The sequence below is a fragment of the Littorina saxatilis genome, linkage group LG4 (genome assembly GCF_037325665.1).
Source record: "Littorina saxatilis isolate snail1 linkage group LG4, US_GU_Lsax_2.0, whole genome shotgun sequence".
Taxonomy (NCBI): Eukaryota; Metazoa; Mollusca; class Gastropoda; order Littorinimorpha; family Littorinidae; genus Littorina; species Littorina saxatilis.
The window spans coordinates 24,277,673-24,300,061 of NC_090248.1; the positions used below are offsets into that span (position 1 = coordinate 24,277,673).

Genomic DNA, 22,389 nt, shown 5'->3' on the forward strand with positions numbered 1-22,389 from the left:
CAACTTATGATTGCTCGTTCTAAATTTTGCTAATTTAATTTAGAATTTCCTAGGCAAGCAAAGCAAATACCTTTCCCGCAGACAAAAATAATTTTTATATATTCTGTAATTAAAACACAAGCTGTTGGCATTCACGTCAGTGTTCCATTCTTGCAGGAATTGATCTCTTAGCCTTTGTTTTACAACGTTTTTAAAACCTGAGACGGCAAGACTCTGAGTTGTCCATCAACTGTCACCGCTCTAGTTCGTGTGAATCGCAGCCATTTGTTGCGTTTAGATTCAGAGGTACACAATAACGTGCTATTGGAGATAAGCTTACAGCCCTGGCGCCCATGAACCAAGCTTACAGCGAGTCGCATTGAAATCACAAACTGACGACTACATTGTGAAAAAAGGAACCTGGATCACACGGGTTCGCGATGGCTCAGCGGTAAGATAAACCACGCAGAAATAAATTCTTTTATGATTTAAGAATGTTTGTGTAACAAGCTGTCAATTGTTATTATTTAGATTTTAAAAGTTAGGTCTAGCGCCAAAACGCACCACGCCGGTCCGATTGTCTCTGAGACAATCCGCAAAATTAATTCTTTGAAAATTGCTCGCTCTTTACGGAGGGCACCTAGGATGAGGGCCCCAAAGGGTTTAAAATCGTGATCGTGATTGGCGTTTTTTGACCTTTCTGTGACCGTGATTGCCGAAATTTCCATTTCTGTGATCGTGATGGGACTTTGCCCGTGATCCGTGATGACAAAAAAATCAAGTCTCGTGATCGTGATCGTCATTTGTTTTCGTGATCGTGATGGGCATTATTGCAAAGCATTTTATTTTCAACGTACATTTTTCACAGCTGTATCACTCTATGATCCTCTATTCGTCAAGGAGCTAATCCCGATTGAAGGGAAGCAACAACACATTCAGAAATATGATTTTGACAGCGATTGCTTCCCTTTAAGAGAACCAATAAAGAGATCCAATCAGAAGGCGAATTGCAAAAGTCTGCCAAACTTCATCCAATGGAAGGGCTTCGTGCCTTTTGAGTGCATTCAGTCAAATTCGAATTCGAAGATCAAAAATGGCGTGCAGCGGTACTGTCATCGAACTTCTGTTATATTTTGTGGATTCAAGCCAGACCAAAGCAGGCGGCGAGAATGCCTTCCTTGATGGAAAGGTCAGGCTACGGGTCCGTCTTTCCGAAGACGAAATGTCAAGGTATGTTGATCTATTCAGGGCCGGACTAGGTAAGTACTAGGGGGGGGGGGGGGTTACAGATGGGGGTCCAGGGGGCAAAGCTGAACGTTTTTTGATGTTTCTGGAGGGAAAGGAAGCCTCTCCTTGAACGAAAAAGGCAAATTCGACAGCAAGCTGTATTGGCAATGAAGAAGAATTGAGATTGTAAGGACTCATACTTTTCATCACAAAAATCGTTGAAGAAAAATGTCTTTCGAAAGGGGGTGAGAGGTGCGATTTCTCCTCGGATTTCATGATGATCCAGATGCAACACCCCCCCTCCCCCTCCCAAAAAAAGCGTTTGGGAGGTACAAGCTTAAGCCAGAGGGGGGGGGTGCGCAACCCCTGAAACCCCCCCCCCCCCCCCCCCCCCCATAGTCCGGCCCTGTCTATGTTGCTCTATGACTGTTCTGAATGTAGGCAAAGATCTTGAAATTTGTTCAAGATCTTTGAGTTTGATTGAGATCATTGACATTGTCGACATTGCCACGTCCGGCTGTCACTCGCTCAGTGTGACCTCGACTGGCTCGAGTCTGATCGAGTCTGCGTGTAGCCAAAACCGAAACTAGAAATGTGTTTTTCATCCCAGCAACGTGGACACGCTTGGCATAGATTCTAATTGTCGCTTCTTTGCATTAAGCTTGGATTTATTTTAGCGCCTGTAAACTTATCAACAATGGGTTAAATTCAGGAACTATGGCGGGGAGACGTGCCAGTTTGGGTCACTTGATCCTCATGTCAAAGTCGATCAAAGTCATGTTCGTTGGAGATTTTGATATTATAGACTTTACCATCACACATACATGTACTTTAATTTCAATCCACCCAATAGTTTTTGAGAAAATGGGTTTAAAAGATTTAGACCTGGAAATGTGAAATTGTGCAAGTATATATTCATGTGTGTGAGTGAGGGTGTGGGAGTTGAATGTGTATGAGTGTATATTCCTTCACCCACCTTCATGATTCTTAGACTAACCTTTAGTCAGGATTATAGACTCTACCATCACACATACATGTACTTTAATTTCAATCCACCCAATAGTTTTTGAGAAAATTGGTTTAAAAGATTTAGCTCTGGAAATGTGAAATTGTGCAAGTTATTCATGTGTCTGAGTGAGGGTGTGGGAGTTGAATGTGTATGAGTGCAGGGGCGGATTAGGGGGGGGGGGATTACAGGGGTTCCGGAACCCCCCCCTCCCCCCGGCTGTCAAAAAAAATGTAATACTAACTTTAAAAGAAATAATGAGTGGCTGCTGACACCAGTTGATCATGTTTAAAATCAAGGATAAGCCATAATTTGTTCATAAAATAGCTAAAACTCTTCAGCTTCTGGGGGGCTAAGCCCCCCATACCCCCCAACGGGGCCTTGCCCATGTACCCCACAAGGTCTGCCCCTGGACCCCAGGTTGTAACCCCCCCTCTGGCTTAACTGCTCCGCCCCTGGAGTGTATATTCCTGTGAGTGTTTGTATGAGAGAGAGAGAGAGAGAGAGAGAGAGAGAGAGAGAGAGAGAGAGAGAGAGAGAGAGAGAGAGAGAGAGCGAGAGAAAAAACAATGAAAACAACATTCTTGTTACTGATTACAAATCATGATAATTTCTATGTGTGAATGAAAGAGAATTTTAAAAAAAAATAATAAAAAAGTGCAACAGATGTCACTTTGTGTTGAATAAACAATAGATCCAGAGGAGCGAATAACTGTGTGGTTGTGTTTACTTTGACACGTGCTTTCTGTACCTGCAACTTTTACCGTGACCGTGATTTGCCACTGGTGTTCGTGATCGTGAAAACAAAAATCAAGGTAACTGTGATCGTGAAAGCTAAAATTTCCCTTCCCGTGATCGTGATGATACCCCCCCTTTGGGGCCCTCTAGGATGTTCTCAAGCGATGATTGTTTTTAACGAAAGGGTGTATTTGTACTGGATGTAAAAGCCCGACAGTATCTGTGATGGTTTACGGGAGGCTTACTGTGCCTTTAATACCTTCACATAGCGTGGGGCAAGCTGCCAACACGTTTTGGTCGCAAATTGACACAAGGTGTTGGAAAGTTCATGGCTGACACCACTTCATGGCCTCGCCAGGTTGCAACCTCTCGATCTCATGCCAGGCTCATTAATTTGTGTTTCGTCACCCCAACTTCCTCTCGGCTGGGTTTTTCCTCCCTTTGTTCGGCTGCCACTATACCAGCGAGACTAGACCAGACCAGACATATCGGTTCAGACAAACTTACACAAAACAGACACTTACCCACGCACGACCTTTCTTCCTATCTCCCTCTCTTTCTTCACCTCTCTCGTCTCTCACGTACACGCATTCATGCACCATCTCTCTCTCTCACACACGCACGCGCACACACACACATCATGCATGTAGGCCTACTCTCTCTCACCCACCCATAGCTGCGTGTACTTGACCATCCACCCCCGCCCCCCTCTCTGCAAACTGGGCATAATTATGCTCACACGCAAAACATCTTGATTAGCTAGTACAGGCTGCACACAAACTCTTTCTCTCTCGTACTTAATTCCCTTTGTTCTGGGCACCGAGTTCAAAGTGAAAAATAAAACTACATGTAATAGGTGCTTCGCCAACATCTGTCAACCGGACAAAAGAAAGTCACAAGCACACACAATAAGAGCAAACACACACACACACACACAAAACAATGAGAATGGATGCATGTTTTTCGCTACAATACTAATGATTTTTATATCTGAAGTAAAACACACAAAAAAGGTTTTAGGTGCTAAAGAAAAAACTACAAGAAGGGCAAAGCCCATACGACTCACATGCTTGACCTTGACATGGTCAAATAACTAAACCTAGCAATGACATCATACACTAAGAACTGCTTTATACATTTTTCCTACCAAAATACATGTGACCTTGACCCAAGGTCAAGGTCATCCAAGGTCATGCAACACAAAGCTGTTAATTCAAGACATAGGAAGTACAATGGTGCTTATTGGCTCTTTCTACCATGAGATATGGTCACTTTTAGTGGTTCACTACCTTATTTTGGTCACATTTCATAAGGGTCAAAGTGACCTTGACCTTGATCATATGTGACCAAATGTGTCTCATGATGAAAGCATAACATGTGCCCCACATAATTTTTAAGTTTGAAACAGTTATCTTCCATAGTTCAGGGTCAAGGTCACTTCAAAATATGTATACAATCCAACTTTGAAGAGCTCCTGTGACCTTGACCTTGAAGCAAGGTAAACCAAACTGGTATCAAAAGATGGGGCTTACTTTGCCCTATCTATATATATATACGACTAGTGTCTGTGTGTGTGTGTGTCTGTGTGTCTGTGTGTCTGTGTGTCTGTGCGCGATGCGCGGCCAAGGTTCTCGATGGATCTGTTTCAAATTTGGTGATCATATTCAGGTACACCCTGGACACAACCTGGTCGATGAGATATTTCAACACGTGCTCTCAGCGCGCTGCGCGGAACCGATTTTGGTTCCACCTCAGCTATTTTGGTTCCACCTCAGCTTACCCGGGCCCCCATACCGACACACCATAGCCGCTACACCACATCACAACGCCAAAGTTCTCGGTGGTTCTTTTTCAAATTTGGACACCGTATTCAGCTACACCCCGGACACAATATCATCGATGAGATATTTCAACACGTGCTCTCAGCGCGCAGCGCTAAACTCATGTTCGTTTTTGTGTTCATTTCACCATTATAAGTAACTCTTCCTTATCTTCTCCAGTGTTTGGCGTTTATCTCCCTTCCTTCGTGTGGCTTTCCCGTTCAGTTGTAAGTTACTATTTATTTTTAGAATGTCACTGCGCTGTCCAGAACGCTTCCCTTGCACCCGTAAGTTGTTCTTACTGTCAAAGTGAAAAGGTCGAATCAATTTATAGCCACGCGAAAAATACACTCTCACCTATCTCTATATATTTATAGATACAGATATGCATATATATATACGGCTTCTCTGTGTGTGTGTGTGTTTGTGTGTGTGTGTAGGCAAAAACCTATGTATTATAGAGTTCTGTTTGTGATGGGGTCTAGCGGCTTTTGTCTGTCTGTATGTTCTGGCATGTGAGAAGCCACAGTAGATAATATGGCCTTAAGTCTGAAATGGTGTCCACAGCTCAAATAGCTGTGCAACCTTGGCTCTAACCTGATTTGTACATCAAAGAAAAATAAAATCCTTGTAAAGATTAATGAGACTTGTAAAAAAAAGTATGAAGTACACACCTAGAGAAACATTGTGTGCTCAGTTGTTGTTTTTAATGAAAATGTCGCCATTATCTGAAGTCAGCAGCACTACATTTTGGCCATTTTTTGTGACATGACCTTACAGCATATTGAAACATGGTCTACTCTGTCATATTTATGGGACAGAATGTCATGAATGACTTTTCACTGAGCCAGTAAAACTCAAATGTACCTTTGACAAAGCAAAGTTTTTGAATTTTGTCAGTGAGCCTGCAGAAAATGGGGAGACAAAATTTCACAGAAAGTTCATAACTATTTCCGTAAGACTTCATTTATGTTCACTGATCAGCTCTAAATAATAATTAAAGATTGAAACCTGATATATTTTTGTAAAAAAGTATTTTACAGTATGTTTTGCAGAGGTATAAAACATAAAAAGGGTTGTTTGACTTGTTTTTGCATGTTCAAAAGTAGTTTGAAGTTTACGTGCAGATTTTCTTGTGAAAAAAGAGTTATGAACTTTCCAACCTTTTGCCTTATAAAATGAGTAAATTGACTGGTTGGGGAACACCTAGCTTTGTAATGCATTTGGATCCACTAGCAGCAGTCACACTGAAAGTTTGCATCAAGTTCATTCATTGGTGTTTGAGTAATTGAGAAATAAAAAATTCTTGTGAGAAAGTTATGAACTTTCCTACTATCTCCAAAGAGTGTTTTTTGTCCTTAAATGCTAGCCATGAAAGTTAAGGTTGTAGTGGAACAGCAATTTTGCATATAAAAGTACATTAGATTTAGATACTAAGCAATTTTTGTCACTAAAGTCAAGCAGTATGCTTTAGTTAGCCATTTTCTCTGTGTCTTGCGCACTATTTTTATGTGAGAGTTACTAACTCATGTCAAAACCCAAAATATATGTAAAATGACTATTTTCAGTTTCCAAATTACACTGTACCATGATTTTCATCACAAAAAGAATCTACTGGCTGCTGACTGTTTCTTTCTGAAGTACTTAGCCGTTTTGTCATGAAGTTCATAACTTCACATAACTCAAGCTCATTTTTCAAGGGCGTGTTTAAAATAATGCCTTGTTAATAGCAAAAGATCACATTTGACTTTATCTGGACATTTTGTAAGAAGTTTTCAAAATATCAACCCTCAAAATTACATTTTGATAATTCCAGCATGAATCTGGGTTGACTGCACGGTGTACATAACTTCACATCAACTGACCCTCAGCCCCACGGTGTGAAGTTATGAACACATGCCATGAGTATGATTTATACACAATAATTAATTTACTACACTAAATCACTACCTCAAATGATGTGCTGCTCTTCTCCAGAGTAGGCTGTTACAGTTTGATGTCATTTTTATTTTAATTTACCAGCAGATTTTAGTACGTAGCTTTTCAGTTAAATAAATGATGTGAAGTTATGAACACACAGTCAGCTGACATAAACACTAACTAAATAATGATTTCGGTAACAGTTTTCATGACTGAGTTTGGTTAAGTAAATCATTAAGTTGTTTAGAATTATTTGCAAGAGACTTTAGTTAGTTATTTTAGTATAAATGTGTGATTGATGTGAAGTTATGAACTTTCACAAGTTTCAAACAATTTGTTTTATTTTGGCAATTAAAATCTGATTTTGTAATATAAGTGCAGCTTTAGCCTATACTATAACTCTGTGTTCTCAGTTTGTCATTGTTTTGCAAATATATTATACAGTAACTGTACTAGAGACCAACATAACAAAAATTCTTGTGAAGTTATGCGCACGCTCACATTTTATGATTTTTGTTATCGTTTGTTTTCACAAATGTTTTACTTTTATTACTTAGTTGTATGTTGATTACAAAGAGTAGCTGGAGAGAAAATAAGATGACATATGCACTTTCTTACTTTGGTTTGAATTAGCCATAGTTTGTGATGTCACGGTGTGAAGTTATGAACTCCTAGGACATTCTAAAAAAACTTTCAGTTTCTGCCAACTCTTTGAGTCAGACAAACATTTTGGTGTATTGAAATCCTTTTGATGGTACTTTTCAAGCACATTTTGCACAAAAACAGCAAAATTGTAGATTTAATGATAACTTATGCCAATATTTGCTGTGAAAAAATTGTGACAATATTAATTTCTATAAATAATACAGATAACCAAAAAATCTTCTCCACACTTCATCTTCAAAAATTACCTTCATGTTCCAGCTCACCTTTTTCAGATTAAAAAACAAAACAAATTGTTTCCTGCCTGTATAAATTAAATTTATTATACCAATAAAAGTAAATTATGTGAAGTTATGAACTTCCCATTAATGGAGTTCACATCTGCATCATGCGTGGCCAAAACAAGTTTAACTTGCTTGAAATGCAAAGTAATTTGCTGTAGCAATTTGCTCAGATGTCTAAAACAGACCCAATACATGTAGCAACAATGATTTAACAAGTCTAAATTTTGTGACTGTGTGAAGTTATGAACTCCTGCAAACTTTTAAACCTGAATCTGTGAAGTGATCAAACATGAGTTTTCTTAAATCATAGCTGTTCCTTGCGTATTTATGCTCTAAAATACATCTCTATTTTCAAAACAAATTAAATGTTCATTTTTAAAATTGATTTTGTATGTCACAAAAATGGACACCTATTCTGACTTTGGGCCATATAGGGCTAAGAAATAAGCTCTAAAATTCTCAATCCCGTTTGACAGGACTTCGCCTTTCAAAGGTGATTGTGGTGAACCGCCACGCTGTCTGTCTCTGTTGCGCCGTTCACCCCAAATTCCCGTTTCTGAGAGTGACTATTTTTAGAATGTCACTGCGCTGTCCAGAACGCTTCCCTTGCACCCGTAAGTTGTTCTTACTGTCAAAGTGAAAAGGTCGAATCAATTTATAGCCACGCGAAAAATACACTCTCACCTATCTCTATATATTTATAGATACAGATATGCATATATATATACGGCTTCTCTGTGTGTGTGTTTGTGTGTGTGTGTGGGGGAAAAAACCTGTTGATTGTAGAGTTCTGTTTGTGATGGGGTCTAGCGGCTTTTGTCTGTCTGTATGTTCTGGCATTTGAGCGATTCACCCCGGCGAAGCCGGGTATTCCTCTAGTATATCATATATAGGTGAGGTATTGAATCTCAAAAACTTCAGAGAAAATGGGAAAAATGTAAAAAATAGCTGTTTTTTAGGCAACATTTATGGCCCCTGCGACCTTGACCTTGAAGCAAGGTCAAGATGCTATGTATGTTTTTTGGGGCCTTGTCATCATACACCATCTTGCCAAATTTGGTACTGATAGACTGAATAGTGTCCAAGAAATATCCAACGTTAAAGTTTTCCGGACGGACGGACGGACGGACGGACGGACGGACGTCCGGACGGACGGACGGACGGACGACTCGGGTGAGTACATAGACTCACTTTTGCTTCGCATGTGAGTCAAAAAAATGAAAAAAGCTTGAAGTTCATTTCCTTTTGCAACACCTGATCAAGTACTGCAAAGTTGGAGAAAACAACTTCAGCAGGGGATCTGCTGTAAAAGATTTCCTTGCCAATGAAGGTGTGTGTGTGAGGGAGGGAGAGAGAGAGAGAGAGAGAGAGAGAGAGAGAGAGAGAGAGAGAGAGAGAGAGAGAGAGAGAGAGAGAGAGAGAGAGAGAGAGAGAGAGTTCACTGCAAACAGAAAAAATAATTTCTTGAAAAAAAACAAAGAAAGAACAATCATATGTAGAAAAAAAAGCTCATGGCTATTAATGTAAGCTTTCACTCCGAATAAAACCATGTAACAACACGTTGCAATGCAGTAGTTTCCTTCCTTTTTTATTTTTTATTCATTCAGTAAAAGGAAGAAAGTGATTGGTGCATCTTACATAACAAATCTAAAAATAGGCATGATAGCATGTACAAATCAAAAGCATGACACAGTGGAAAAACCACACGTAAGCGGAATAAGCTTGCAATCATCATGCTTTCTTTAGGTAAAACCCAAAACTCCTGCAATGACGATAAAAAAGTCTTCCGCTTGTGAAAGAGATGCCGTGTCTGCTCTAAAACAGCCTGTTATTCCAATCATTTCTACTTTCTTAAAGGCAGTTGTTCCAAAGTATGTGTTTGTTTACAACTGACAAGAACAAACTTATCGGAGTTAGAACAATCTGAGACTAGTCAACTGAAAAAAAGGGTCAAAACAGCTGATACTTCAACTCAAAATAACCTATCATACAAATAAATCATACATTTGTTGAAATATTTTGCCAAAAGTATTTCTTTGACAGTGATGACTAGTATTCACAGAAAAAAGCAATACAGAATTTACATAGCAAACAAACAAACAAATAGATCAAATTAAACTGTTTTTAAATCATCAACACCATAATGCCTTATGGATAATCATTATCAAAAGTGCAGTACATGTACCTTTACTCTCTGTTTAGAAATTAAACAGATGAACACACACAGACATTGTAAAAAAAGAAAATATCATGTTAACCAACCTTTTTAAACTAACTATCATGGGTAAATCAGGGTAATCATGAAAAACAGTTAAAATTACTGTGTATAACATTGCACAACTAAAGAATTAAAAGTTAACCATTGAGTAATGAACGTTCTGTCATGGAGGTAGAATCAATAATTCGTCATGAGGCTATAAATTTCAACTGTGGTGAACTTTTGAAACTATACAAGTGTACTCAAATGGTAGCAGCTGGATGTATGAAGTTAATAATTTGTCGCAAAATGAATGAACATAAGAGATCAGGTCTGAATAGCTGCTCATATAAAACTGGCTCTACGGTTCAATTTATAATCATGATTTCTTAGAATGATGATTTATAACAGACAGTTACAAGAAAGTCATTCTGTTGCTCATTTCTGACAAGAAAAACATCCATCATTAGTTTCAAAAATGTAAAAACAATACCAACCCAAAAATATTTATATGAAAAAATTCTTCAAAAACAAAAAAAGCACAATACTAAAAGAATATCATAAATCAGCATCAACCATACTTTCCAAAAACAAATATATCTCTCATGAATCTCATTGCAATCTATCAATCATATTTGAATATCAACAAATTTAGCCATAAGTGTGACCAAAATACATGTTCTGAAGCACTCTGGAGGACTTGTGAGGTAATACAGTGTACACTACATTGGGGTGTGCACGTTAAAGATCCCATGATTGACAAAAGGGTCTTTCCTGACAAAATTGTATAGGCATAGATAAAAATGTCCACCAAAATACCAGTGTGACTTGGAATAATAGGCCGTGAAAAGTAGGATATGCGCCGAAATGGCTGCGATCTGCTGGCCGATGTGAATGCGTGATGCATTGTGTAAAAAAATTCCATCTCACACGGCATAAATAAATCCCTGCGCCTTGAATATGTGCGCGATATAAATTGCATTAAAAAAATAAATAAAAAAATAAAAATAAATCCCTGCGCTTAGAACTGTACCCACGGAATACGCGCGATACAAGCCTCATATTGATTGATTGAACCCCATTTTAAGGCCCCCCAATTTAAGACTCCCTCCCTTTAAAGACCTGTTTTATCAGTCTTTCTGTTCATAACCATTGTTCACTTACCCACATTTTAAAAACTTCCTACTTTCAAAGACCTGCTTTTCCCAGATATTTAGGTCTTAAAAGGAGGGTTCCACTGTATATATAACTCCGCAACAGATTCTGACTTCAGTTATCTCAAGGTAAGCATCACTCGACTTCTATAATGCAACCAAGTTTTACAGTAATCAATGCCGAAATGAAAATACAATAACATGTATTGTGCGTTTATCACTTAAATTAGGCCATCTCAGACCAAAGATACTGTATTGCAGCTCTACAGAATTTTCAATCCAAAATGCAGGTAATGCCAAGTCTGTTGTGCAGCTTCTTTTACTACCATTACAAAACCCAACAGCTCCATTCTTCAAACTCTTCACTACTTAAAATAATGTCACAAATTATCACAAACATTTTAATTTTGATTCATCCTATTCAATATTGTAACACAATCAGTGTCTGTTGTTTTTCCTTAATTGCCTTTTTAAACATTTTGAATCGCTCAACTCTCAGCCCTGTTTCAGTAGTAGATGCATCTCACTTTGTGGAAGGGAATGTCGGCCATGTCGGTAGCATGGTCACGGCGGTAGTCCCACAGATAGTGGTCTATGAGGACTGCGTTCACATTTACATCTTTTGTCTCTGGGTCCGCTTTCAGCATTTTGACCACTTCATCTCTTATCAGCTGTGGCAGAAAAATGGATACAAATTCAGTTAAAATAGTATAAACAGTATTGTATATTTTAAGAACAGTGCCATTTTTCTTGAGTAGTCATATTGGGATCTCGGTTTAAAAACTTTACACCTCTCTTGTGAAGTGTGTTTATTTTCTTTATATGAACATCACTGGCATTGCACCAGACAGTAGATGCATAGCAAATGTTAGAGAGACAGTGTGTGTGGAAAAACATTTTGAGGGCATCCACAGAAACAACGCACCAGAGCTTGTTAAGTAAGAAAAGGTTCCTAGAAACTCGTTTATAAACTGTATCAATGTGAGAGCGCCAGTTAAGTTCATCATCAATTACAACTCCAAGCACACGGTGTTGATGGACTTGAGCAATGCTAACTGTACCATGCATAAGATCAAGGCTCAGAGGCTGTCGCTGGTGTTTTTGTCTTGTGGTTATTAACATGCTTTTTGTTTTCTTAGGATGCAGTGCCATGCTGTTACAATTACACCAATCATTAATATTTGCTATACTTTCTTGGAGTACTTTTCTTATGAGATTTATATCTGTATTACTGCTGTGAAGTGTTGAGTCATCCGCAAAAAGATCAAGTACAGCATTTTCTTGTTTGAGGTGTAATGGTAAATCATCAATGTATAGTCCAAACAGTAAGGGACCAAGGATAGAACCTTGTGGGACTCCACATTTTACGGTGCCTTGTGATGAATATGAACAGTTTAGGTAGACTGCTTCTTTCCTATCTGACAGATATGATGTAAAAAAGGACAGAGAGAGAGAGAGAGAGAGAGAGAGAGAGAGAGAGAGAGAGAGAGAGACAGAGACAGAGAGACAGAGAGAGCGAGACAGAGAGCGAAAGAGAAAGAGAGAGATTGGCGAAGAGAGACAGACAGAGAGAGGGAGACAAACTGAGAGAGAGAGAGAGAGAGAGAGAGAGAGAGAGAGACAGAGAGAAAGAGAGAGACAGAGAGAGAAAAATAGCAAGTTTTGTATCAGTACAGTAGACTCCGCTTAATAAAAACACATCGGGACTGGGCAAATTTGTATTTATTAACCGAAGTTTTGATTAACCAAATTTAAAAAAAAAATCAAACAGAAAAAAAAAAGAAAGAATTTCCTCTCCTGTGAAGGAAGCGATCATGCAGTAAATGTACCTGTACGATGCAGTTGAAAAACTTTTCCATTGTCAGCCGTTTCAGTGGCTCTTTGCGCAGAAATGCGCGGATGTCGGCATCAACACAATTAAAGCTATCACTGTCACTGTCAGGAAAGCCCTGTCTTTCCAGTCCCATTGTCAAATTTGTGTTAAGTGAGCGTCCCAGCAAGGAAATAATACCCAATTTCGCCAACAAACTGTTTTTATTAACCGGATTTTTGTATTTATTAACCGAAGGATTATTACATGGGCCATATAGTGATAAATCCGGACCGGACTAAAGTGTATTTTAAAAGCGGCTGTCCTTATTAACCGTGTGTTTATTAAGCGGATTCTACTGTACCTAGAAAAGAGAACAATTCAGCTTTTTTTCATTTCAAGCACAAATAAATTTACTGAAAATCTGGAGTTTTCCGCAAGTGTGTCTATGTGCTTGTGAGTGTGTGCAGGTGCGTTAAGTACGTCCACTTTTGTGCATCGATCCCTGTTTATGTGCATGCATGTGTATACGGGCCTGAATTCTCTTTCGCTGTCGATTTTTTTCTGTGTTTCCTTTCCCATTGTTTTGAATATCTTCATCTTCAGGTGAAAGAACAATTAGTGTCGACAAAGGACAGCATGTGTGGGAGGATGGATGACAGGACTGTACGTGACACTGGTCAAGTATACTGACCTCTGTGACCCAGATGCTGACCCCTCTAATCTCCACCTCCAGCCTGTCACCATTCTCCATCCGGGTGTCTGCAAGCACAAACATACCTTCAACATACTTTAACAAACATATAATACCTTCAACATACTTTAACAAACATATAATACCTTCAACATACTTTAACAAACATATCATACCTTCAACATACTGTAACAAACATATCATACCTTCAACATACTGTAACAAACATATTACACCTTCAACATACTGTAACAAACATATCATACCTTCAACATACTTTAACAAACATATAACACCTTCAACATACTGTAACAAACATATAACACCTTCAACCATATAATACCTTCAACATACTGTAACAAACATATAACACCTTCAACATACTTTAACAAACATATAACACCTTCAACATACTTTAACAAACATATAACACCTTCAACATACTGTAACAAACATATAATACCTTCAACATACTTTAACAAACATATAATACCTTCAACATACTGTAACAAACATATAACACCTTCAACATACTTTAACAAACATATAACACCTTCAACATACTGTAACAAAAAACCTACAATACCTTCAACATACTGTGAGAAACCTATACCTTCAACATTCTGTAACAAACATATAATATCTTTAACATACTCTACAATTCAGTTTAACATAAAGCACCTTCAACATACTCTACAGAAACATCATATAATACCTTCAGCATCCTGGAACAAACATATAACACCTTCAACATACTTTAACAAACCTATTGCTTCAACATACTGTAACAAACATATAATACCTTTAACATATTCTACAGAAACATAAAGCACCTTCAACATACTCTACAGAAACATCATACAATACCTTCAACATACTGTCACAAACATATAATATTTTTAACATACTCTACACGGGCAAATCATACCTTCAATATGTGGTAAACATTTAATACCTTCAAAATACTGTACACAAACACAATACAGTAGACTCCGCTTAATAAGGTCACCTTGGTGCAGCACAAAAGTGGCTATATTAAGCGGGTGGATTTAATAAAAGGAACTCATGGTTTTCAGGCAAACAGAGCCTTAAAACAAAGGAGAGACATTCTGTGTGCATCTCTTTTATTAAACAGAAAAACATCCTTACAAAGGCTAATAAAATAGCATTAGAGAGACAACTTAACGATTTTGATAAACAGCTTATTCATGAAGCAAATAAAGCAAATAAAGCAAAAAGCGCTCAGCATTTTTCAGCAGATTTGTCAGCATCCCACGTGAAACTCCCAGAATTACAACACCTTCCCTGACAGAGACAGACGGCAGAGCTTTAAACTTTTCTAGGATTGCGATCTTTTTCTTTTCTGTTCTCTTGCGTTTGGTGGCCATGGTTGCTGGTGTCCAGATTCAGACTAAACACTTGTTAGCAGTGTATGTGACAGAAATGCGATCATGAACAATCATGCACATGAACAAAAGCTCAGAAGTACGCATCTGTTGGAAGTTGTTTATGACCACTGACTTGCACTTAACGTGATTTCAAACTCACAAGAGGCTGGCCAAAACGTCTCAGGTTGTTCGAAAACCAGTCATGCATAAGCTGTGAGTGATCAGACAGCGATTACAGACTCACTGTTATGGCTTTTCACACCTAACGCAAGCCAAACAAGAAGGGCAAAGCCCATACGACTCACATGCTTGACCTTGACATGACCTTGACCTTCAGGGTCAAGGTCAAATAACTAAACCTAGCAATGACATCATACACTAAGAACTGCTTTACACATTTTTCCTACCAAAATACATGTGACCTTGACCCAAGGTCAAGGTCATCCAAGGTCATGCAACACAAAGCTGTTAATTCAAGACATAGGAAGTACAATGGTGCTTATTGGCTCTTTCTACCATGAGATATGGTCACTTTTAGTGGTTCACTACCTTATTTTGGTCACATTTCATAAGGGTCAAAGTGACCTTGACCTTGATCATATGTGACCAAATGTGTCTCATGATGAAAGCATAACATGTGCCTCACATAATTTTTAAGTTTGAAACAGTTATCTTCCATAGTTCAGGGTCAAGGTCACTTCAAAATATGTATACAATCCAACTTTGAAGAGCTCCTGTGACCTTGACCTTGAAGCAAGGTAAACCAAACTGGTATCAAAAGATGGGGCTTACTTTGCCCTATATATCATATATAGGTGAGGTATTGAATCTCAAAAACTTCAGAGAAAATGGGAAAAATGTGAAAAATAGCTGTTTTTTAGACATTTATGGCCCCTGCGACCTTGACCTTGAAGCAAGGTCAAGATGCTATGTATGTTTTTTGGGGCCTTGTCATCATACACCATCTTGCCAAATTTGGTACTGATAGACTGAATAGTGTCCAAGAAATATCCAACGTTAAAGTTTTCCGGACGGACGGACGACTCGGGTGAGTACATACTCACTTTTGCTTTGCATGTGAGTCAAAAATGGCTTTAATAAGCGGGATGGTGGCTTTATAAAGCGGGTAAGCTTAAAGCATAAGGAAAAATCCGTGCAGTAAGAAATTGGCCTCAAAAAGCGGGTGGCTTTATTAAACATGGCCTTATTAAGCGGATTCTCCTGTACATGTAGTACCTTCAACATACTCTACACACACATAATTATAGGACCTTCAACATACAGGGTGACACACAAAAAACGGTCATCACCAAAAGTCGAATAACTTCAGAAATTTTATTTAGATCAACACAAAACTTCAGCCACATTAGGTCAAGCCTATGTAGCAGACATCCCCAAAGTGTCAAGTCTGTACTACAAAAACTCTTTGTTTCACTGGCGCACAAAAATGTGCTCTATATGAGCTCCCCGGCGCTGCAGGCACACTTGGATCAGGGGGCAAAAAAACGGTCATCACCTAAACTTGAATAACTTTTGAAATAATTAATCAATTCTTTTTATTTTTCAGATTTATCAAGTGGAACCAATGTTCTATGAGTGTACCAAATTTGAGCCTCGAGCTGGCATGGACTACGGAGGAAAATAAATTTATAGTTGAGGCATATTTTCGGCTGAAGTCAATCCATGCAGCTCAATTGCAATTCAAAGAACGGTTCGGATGTCGTGAATTTCCTGTCCACTCAATGATCTACAGATGGGTCAACAAGTTCAGAACCCATGGGACTGTGCGTAACCTCAATGGTAAAGACACTAACAGACAATCACACTCTGGACGACCGATATCATCAAGGACACCACCACATGACCGTTTTTTTTGTGTCACCCTGTACTTTATAACTTTTTCCGGTCTCATGAGCATGAACACAGTGGTTCTTTGATGCATTTATTTCAGACATAATGCTGTCCAAAATAAAGACAATCTGTGGCAAGCAAAATTTACCTTTCTTTAGCTTCTCCATCAAGGATTCAGAGTATTTCATGGCACCGAAGTAAACTAGTGCTTGTGGAATTCTGAAAAAGATAAAAATAAAGATAATGTAAAAACTTATTTTCTCATGACTGTTTTTTTCAGGGTTTTTTCTCCATTAATTGTGAGTGTGTGCGTGTGCATGTGTATGTGTGTGTGTGTGTGTGTGTGTGCGTGTGTGTGTGTGCGTGTGAAAACAAACAGTAACAAACATGTGGAGCGGTCCACTCTCAACTGTTTTCTATGAACACATTTCCACATACTACAGTACCTCCAATAAATATATGGCACATCATAGCATCTTCCCATTTGTTCTATCTGATCAACAGCAAAAAATCAATAACACCATTTAAATGGTTGAATAGAACTTCGCTTTGTTATTAGCTGAGCAACAAAGGGAAGTAAGCACTCTCAATTACCATAGAAAACAGTGATTCAGAGCTTTTACTTCCCCCCTTTCTTAGATCTTGACATTTGTGCTCAGCCTCACTTGATTTTTATTTTTTGTATTTCTTTATGTTTGTTATAATATGCACAAATTAACTTCCCAAGACCAACATAGAGGAGCCTCCTTTTTAAGACCTCCAAAATTCTGAGAAAAATGAGGTCCTAAAAAGAAGAAACTCGTAAAATGGGAATCAATTTACACAGCCCGTTATGAACAGAATATCTGACGGGCGCAGTGGCGTGGTGGTAAGACGTCGGCCTCCTAATCGGGAGGTCGTGAGTTCGAATCCCGGTCTCTGCCGCCTGGTGGGTTAAGAGTGGAGATTTTTCCGATCTCCCAGGTCAACTTATGTGCAGACCTGCTAATGACTTAACCCCCTTCGTGTGTACACGCAAGCACAAGACCAAGTGCGCACGGAAAAGATCCTGTAATCCATGTCAGAGTTCGGTGGGTTATAGAAACACGAAAATACCCAGCATGCCTCCCCCGAAATCGGCGTATGCTGCCTGGATGGCGGGGTAAAAACGGTCATACACGTAAAAATCCACTCGTGCTAAAAACATGAGTGAACGTGGGAGTCTAAGCCCATGAACGAAGAAGAAGAAGAAGAAGAACAGAATATCAGAAAATGAGGTCCTAAAAAGAAGAAACTCGTAAAATGGGAGTCAATTTACACAGCCCGTTATGAACAGAATATCTGAGAAAATGAGGTCCTCAAAAGGACAGAGTCTTAAATTAAAATAGGAATCAATTTACAGGGATTATGAACAGAATATCTGAGAAAACAGGGTCTTAAAAGGGATCGAGGGAGTCTTAAATTAGGGGAATCTAAAAAGGGGGGTTCGACTGTAGTTCAAGGTTGCTACATGTACTACCAACCTGTCTTCTTCTTCTTCTGCGTTTGTGGGCTGAAACTCCCACGTACACTCGTGTTTTTTGCACGAGTGGAATTTTACGTGTATGACTGTTTTTTACCCCGCCATTTAGGCAGCCATACGCCGTTTTCGGAGGAAGCATGCTGGGTATTATCGTGTTTCTATAACCCACCGAACTCTGACATGGATTACAGGATCTTTTTCGTGCGCACTTGGTCTTGTGCTTGCGTGTACACACGGGGGTGTTCGGACACCGAGGAGAGTCTGCACACAAAGTTGACTCTGAGAAATAAATCTCTCGCCGAACGTGGGGACGAACTCACGCTGACAGCAGCCAACTGGATACAAATCCAGCGCGCTACCGACTGAGCTACATCCCCGCCCTACCAACCTGTAATCGGCAAACATTGTGATGGTGTCAATGTCAGTGAACTCCCCCAGACCTTTGCCTTCACACGCACCCCACACGTCAGCAATCAGAATCTGAGCTCTCTTCAAGATCCCCACTGCAAAGGTTAAACAAAAAATCCTTTTTTTAAGCAAGTTTCTCAGACATGTGCAGCTTAACCAAAATGTTATGATTCTCTGTGTGAATCTAGGCTGGCTTGTATATATCAGTTTGTTTCAGACATGCCCCTTCTGAAAAAAATAGGTATTTCTTGTGTGTGTGTGTGTGTGTGTGTGTGTGTGTGTGTGTGTGTGTGTGTGTGTGTGTGTGTGTGTGTGTGTGTGTGTGTGTGTGTGTGTGTGGGCGTTTTGTTTCCATTCACTCTCAGCATTATATTCTTCTCACTGATGGTTGGCGTCAGTTAGATTTTGCCGATCATGTGCAAGTGCATAGACACTGACACACATGCCAAAGAATGTTTTCAAGAGGATGTGTTCATAGTCATACATTTACTATCACTGTAAAAATGTTTAATCACCATTATCTAGATGACATTCCATGCATTGTCTTTTTTTGGTGTAAGCCCTATACAGATCTACAGCCTCTGTCACCTCATCAGATACACTGCAATCAGATTTCAACAAAATTAACCATTATTCTTAACAAAAACACTGCCGCACAACAAGTAAACATACTGTACTACTCGCTTATCACCGTATGCAAGTTCTATACTCACATTGCTTGCCATTGTAGCTGACGACATCTCTGTAAGATGGAAAGTCACGCACGATGAGCTGCAGAAGTTTCTGTGCACTCTTGTCACACTCCTCGATGCAGTTCACAAAGCTTCCAGTGTACTTCTGCACAGTGTCAGCAAAACACAATTTTGTTACATACATGTGTGACAGGGACGCAGTAGTCCCCCTTGTCACGGGCAGTTCCTCTGCATTGACGGAGTTGTCTCCCTCTCAAAGAATGAGCTATTCAAAGTAGCTCGATGTTTTTGGTACGTCGGAAGACAGCACATCCGTGAGATGTGGAGTACCCGTTTGTGATGGGGTGTGGCTGCTGTTGTCACCTTGTATGCTCTTGGAAACCTTTGCGTACCTATAGCAGTTTTTATCGGGATATTAACTTAGCTCTAAAATCTCATTCCTGTTTGGTGATCAGGCATGGGAATTGAAAATTGTAAAAAAGGCGGAAAATTTATAACTGAAGACGCGAAGCGTCAAGTCGACGGCGCGAAGAGCCTAGCCTTACTAGGGGGGTCCGGGGGCATGCCCCTCCGAAAAAATGTTTCTCCAAAGAACCCAGATGGTGCAATCTGGTGTCATCTGAGCTCCAAGTTTGCCATTAAATTCTGTTTTTAGAATCAGAGTTTTTAGTACAAAAATGTACCAATTTTTGCTTTTTTGAAGAAAAAAAATATATACATGTATTATATGGTTTAAATTTGTAAAAAAATTGATCTGTTGAGACAAACAGGAAAATGTAACTTGTAACACAATCTGTGCAATCTGGTTTACTTTCAAACATAAAAGTTCAATAAGTGCGTGAACAAAGTACGGAAAGTTTTCGCGGGCTTTTGCGCAAAGGCCAAAGTAACCGGTGCTTTTTTTGTGTGCCTCCCCCCTTTATTTTTTCGGTGGACACTTTTACATTTTCGGCGGAAAAAAAAATAATTCGCCGTTTGGCGGACAATTCCCATGCCTGGGTGATTCTTGTGCTTCGGGCACTCGGTTACACGTCTGCCTGCCTGCCTGCCTGTCTGTCTCAGTGTCTGTCTCTCTCTCTCTCCATTCTGACATTCACACTTACCTTGAGCAAAACCTTGCCAGCCTCTTGCATAATCTCAATCCTTTTGTCAATCAGCGGAATGTCGTGGTCAGAATCTGAGCGAAACACCTTCATGAAGTCGTTATGACTGATGGTGGCATAGTAGTTGGGGTCCATGATGGGGATTCCCTCCTGCACGAATGAACTGATAATAATAAAAACAAATGTTGCATCACTACTTTTGTTTTCTATCTACTCCTTTTTTGCGTTGAATGCTGAAATGTCTCTATTGTGAATAGGATAAAGTATACCGTATGAATGCATTGTCTAACTTAAAATGTAAACATGATCAGTTCAGACCATCACAGTTGCATACATGTTCAAAGGGATATTTATTTCATGCATACAGTAGAAATGCTTTCCTAATAACAAACAAATATGCTTTGACTGGCAACTTGATCGTTTTAAAAACAAGATCATCAGGAGTGAATTCCTCCATCAGAATTTTATTTTAAGAAAAAGAGAGGGGGAGACAGACAGATACAGACAGACATCAGTCTCAGAGAGACAGACAAATAGACAGACAAACAGACAGACACTGAGACGGTGTACATTTTGGAGTAGGTAACTCCAAACTCACATCTATGGCTCTGTTCATAGCAGCGCAGAGGGACCAGTAGCCGGTGTGCTCCCCCCCTTTGTACTTGACCATGTACTTCTTCCTCTCATCTTCTGACCAAAAAGAAAAGTTCAGCGTGTCTGCCAGGAACACCCTGCAAACAGAAAAAAAAAATAAACAAATCCTCAGAAACTTTGCTCTGGATGGCATGAGAATTGAAACATTGGCTTTCAGTTGAAAGTAAAAGTTTGGAAAATCTTTGAAAAGAAAAGAACAAACCAAAATGGATTTCATTAAGAAAACAGGTTGCAAAAACTGAGTGTGTGTGTGTGTGGCACTCACATCAAGCAGACAAGCGATTGTCTTTGATAGTTTTAGCTGCACGATATATCAATGTACACAGCCTCTTTTGCTCACATAAAGTCCTTACCCACCCACTTGCAAAACATCCATGCACAAATAAACATGAAAATAATCAATCCCCCTCCCCCAAAATCTTTCAGAAAAAGCAACAATTAAGCACAAAATCTTATTCACGTTGCACGCGTCATTTTCAGTGAACTGTAACGTTAATCCTACAACTTACCAGTCTACAGCTGCTTTGTCGCTGGTCTTGGGGTTGAGCGGATGTTCCTTCCACGTCTTTACATCAAACTCTTTCTTCTTCACTTTGTCCACAATCTGTAATTTAAACAGGATCAAAACATGAGTTAGCAAGATTTTTGAACAGTGGAAACCTGTAATTCAATATACACAAGACTGAAAGTGAAAGTACACAAAATGTACGGTAAAAAGAAAGGAAAAAGAATCAACAGAATTACGGAAAAGTTTCTTTTTTCTCATTGAACAGCTCCATTGAAATTTGGTAAGACAGGCAAACACTGTGTCTGTGAAATGCACTTGGGCTGCAGGCAGACGATGCACTGTAGCTGCATGCAGTATTTAGTAAAGCTCCTTCTGCACACACGTGTGCAAGTGGACTTATGCAATGATACAGGCATTCAACTATCAAGTCATTCTCCTATAAATTGGCATGTGAACTTTCCACTATTTCTTCTGTCTTTATTTTGATTGCATGGAAGCTAGTGGTGAGGGTTGAAGGGGGGAAGGGGGTGGGTGGGTGGGGGGTTATATTTAGCTGGTGGACTTATATGACGGTTTTTCAATTTTGAGGCAAAAACGTGTCTTTGAACTTCAAAAAAATTCAGAGCTTCACACAGTGCTCCGATTGTACTGAAATTCGGGTTAATGTCTTCTTCAAAATGTCCTTCGCAAACTGGTCAAGAGTTTTGCGTTATTTGTGTGTTTACCTTATACCTTTTAAGGTCAAATAGTAAGCGAGGGTGTCAAAAAATGGGTGTCTTTTGGTTAGAAGGC

The 22,389-nt window shown here is 39.3% G+C and overlaps 1 protein-coding gene and 1 long non-coding RNA gene across 3 annotated transcripts in view; one reads left to right on the forward strand and one right to left on the reverse strand.

Moving 5' to 3' along the window:
• LOC138964298 (uncharacterized) overlaps positions 1-16,985 on the forward strand; it is a 42,504-nt gene extending 25,519 nt beyond the window's left edge. Inside the window, exon 2 of the long non-coding RNA XR_011455067.1 lies at positions 16,448-16,985. This is a non-coding gene — a long non-coding RNA (uncharacterized lncRNA). The remainder of the gene's footprint in view (positions 1-16,447) is intronic.
• LOC138964292 (queuosine 5'-phosphate N-glycosylase/hydrolase-like) overlaps positions 9,187-22,389 on the reverse strand; it is a 114,711-nt gene continuing 101,508 nt past the window's right edge. For both annotated transcript variants that reach the window (XM_070336209.1, XM_070336208.1), the window contains exons 3-10: positions 21,599-21,693; positions 21,034-21,166; positions 20,436-20,585; positions 19,354-19,477; positions 18,621-18,735; positions 16,880-16,950; positions 13,493-13,560; positions 9,187-11,659 (exon numbers count right to left, since the gene is read on the reverse strand). In XM_070336209.1, coding sequence (XP_070192310.1) covers positions 11,495-11,659; positions 13,493-13,560; positions 16,880-16,950; positions 18,621-18,735; positions 19,354-19,477; positions 20,436-20,585; positions 21,034-21,166; positions 21,599-21,693 — 921 coding nt within the window. In that variant the 3' untranslated portion in view covers positions 9,187-11,494. The remainder of the gene's footprint in view (positions 11,660-13,492; positions 13,561-16,879; positions 16,951-18,620; positions 18,736-19,353; positions 19,478-20,435; positions 20,586-21,033; positions 21,167-21,598; positions 21,694-22,389) is intronic.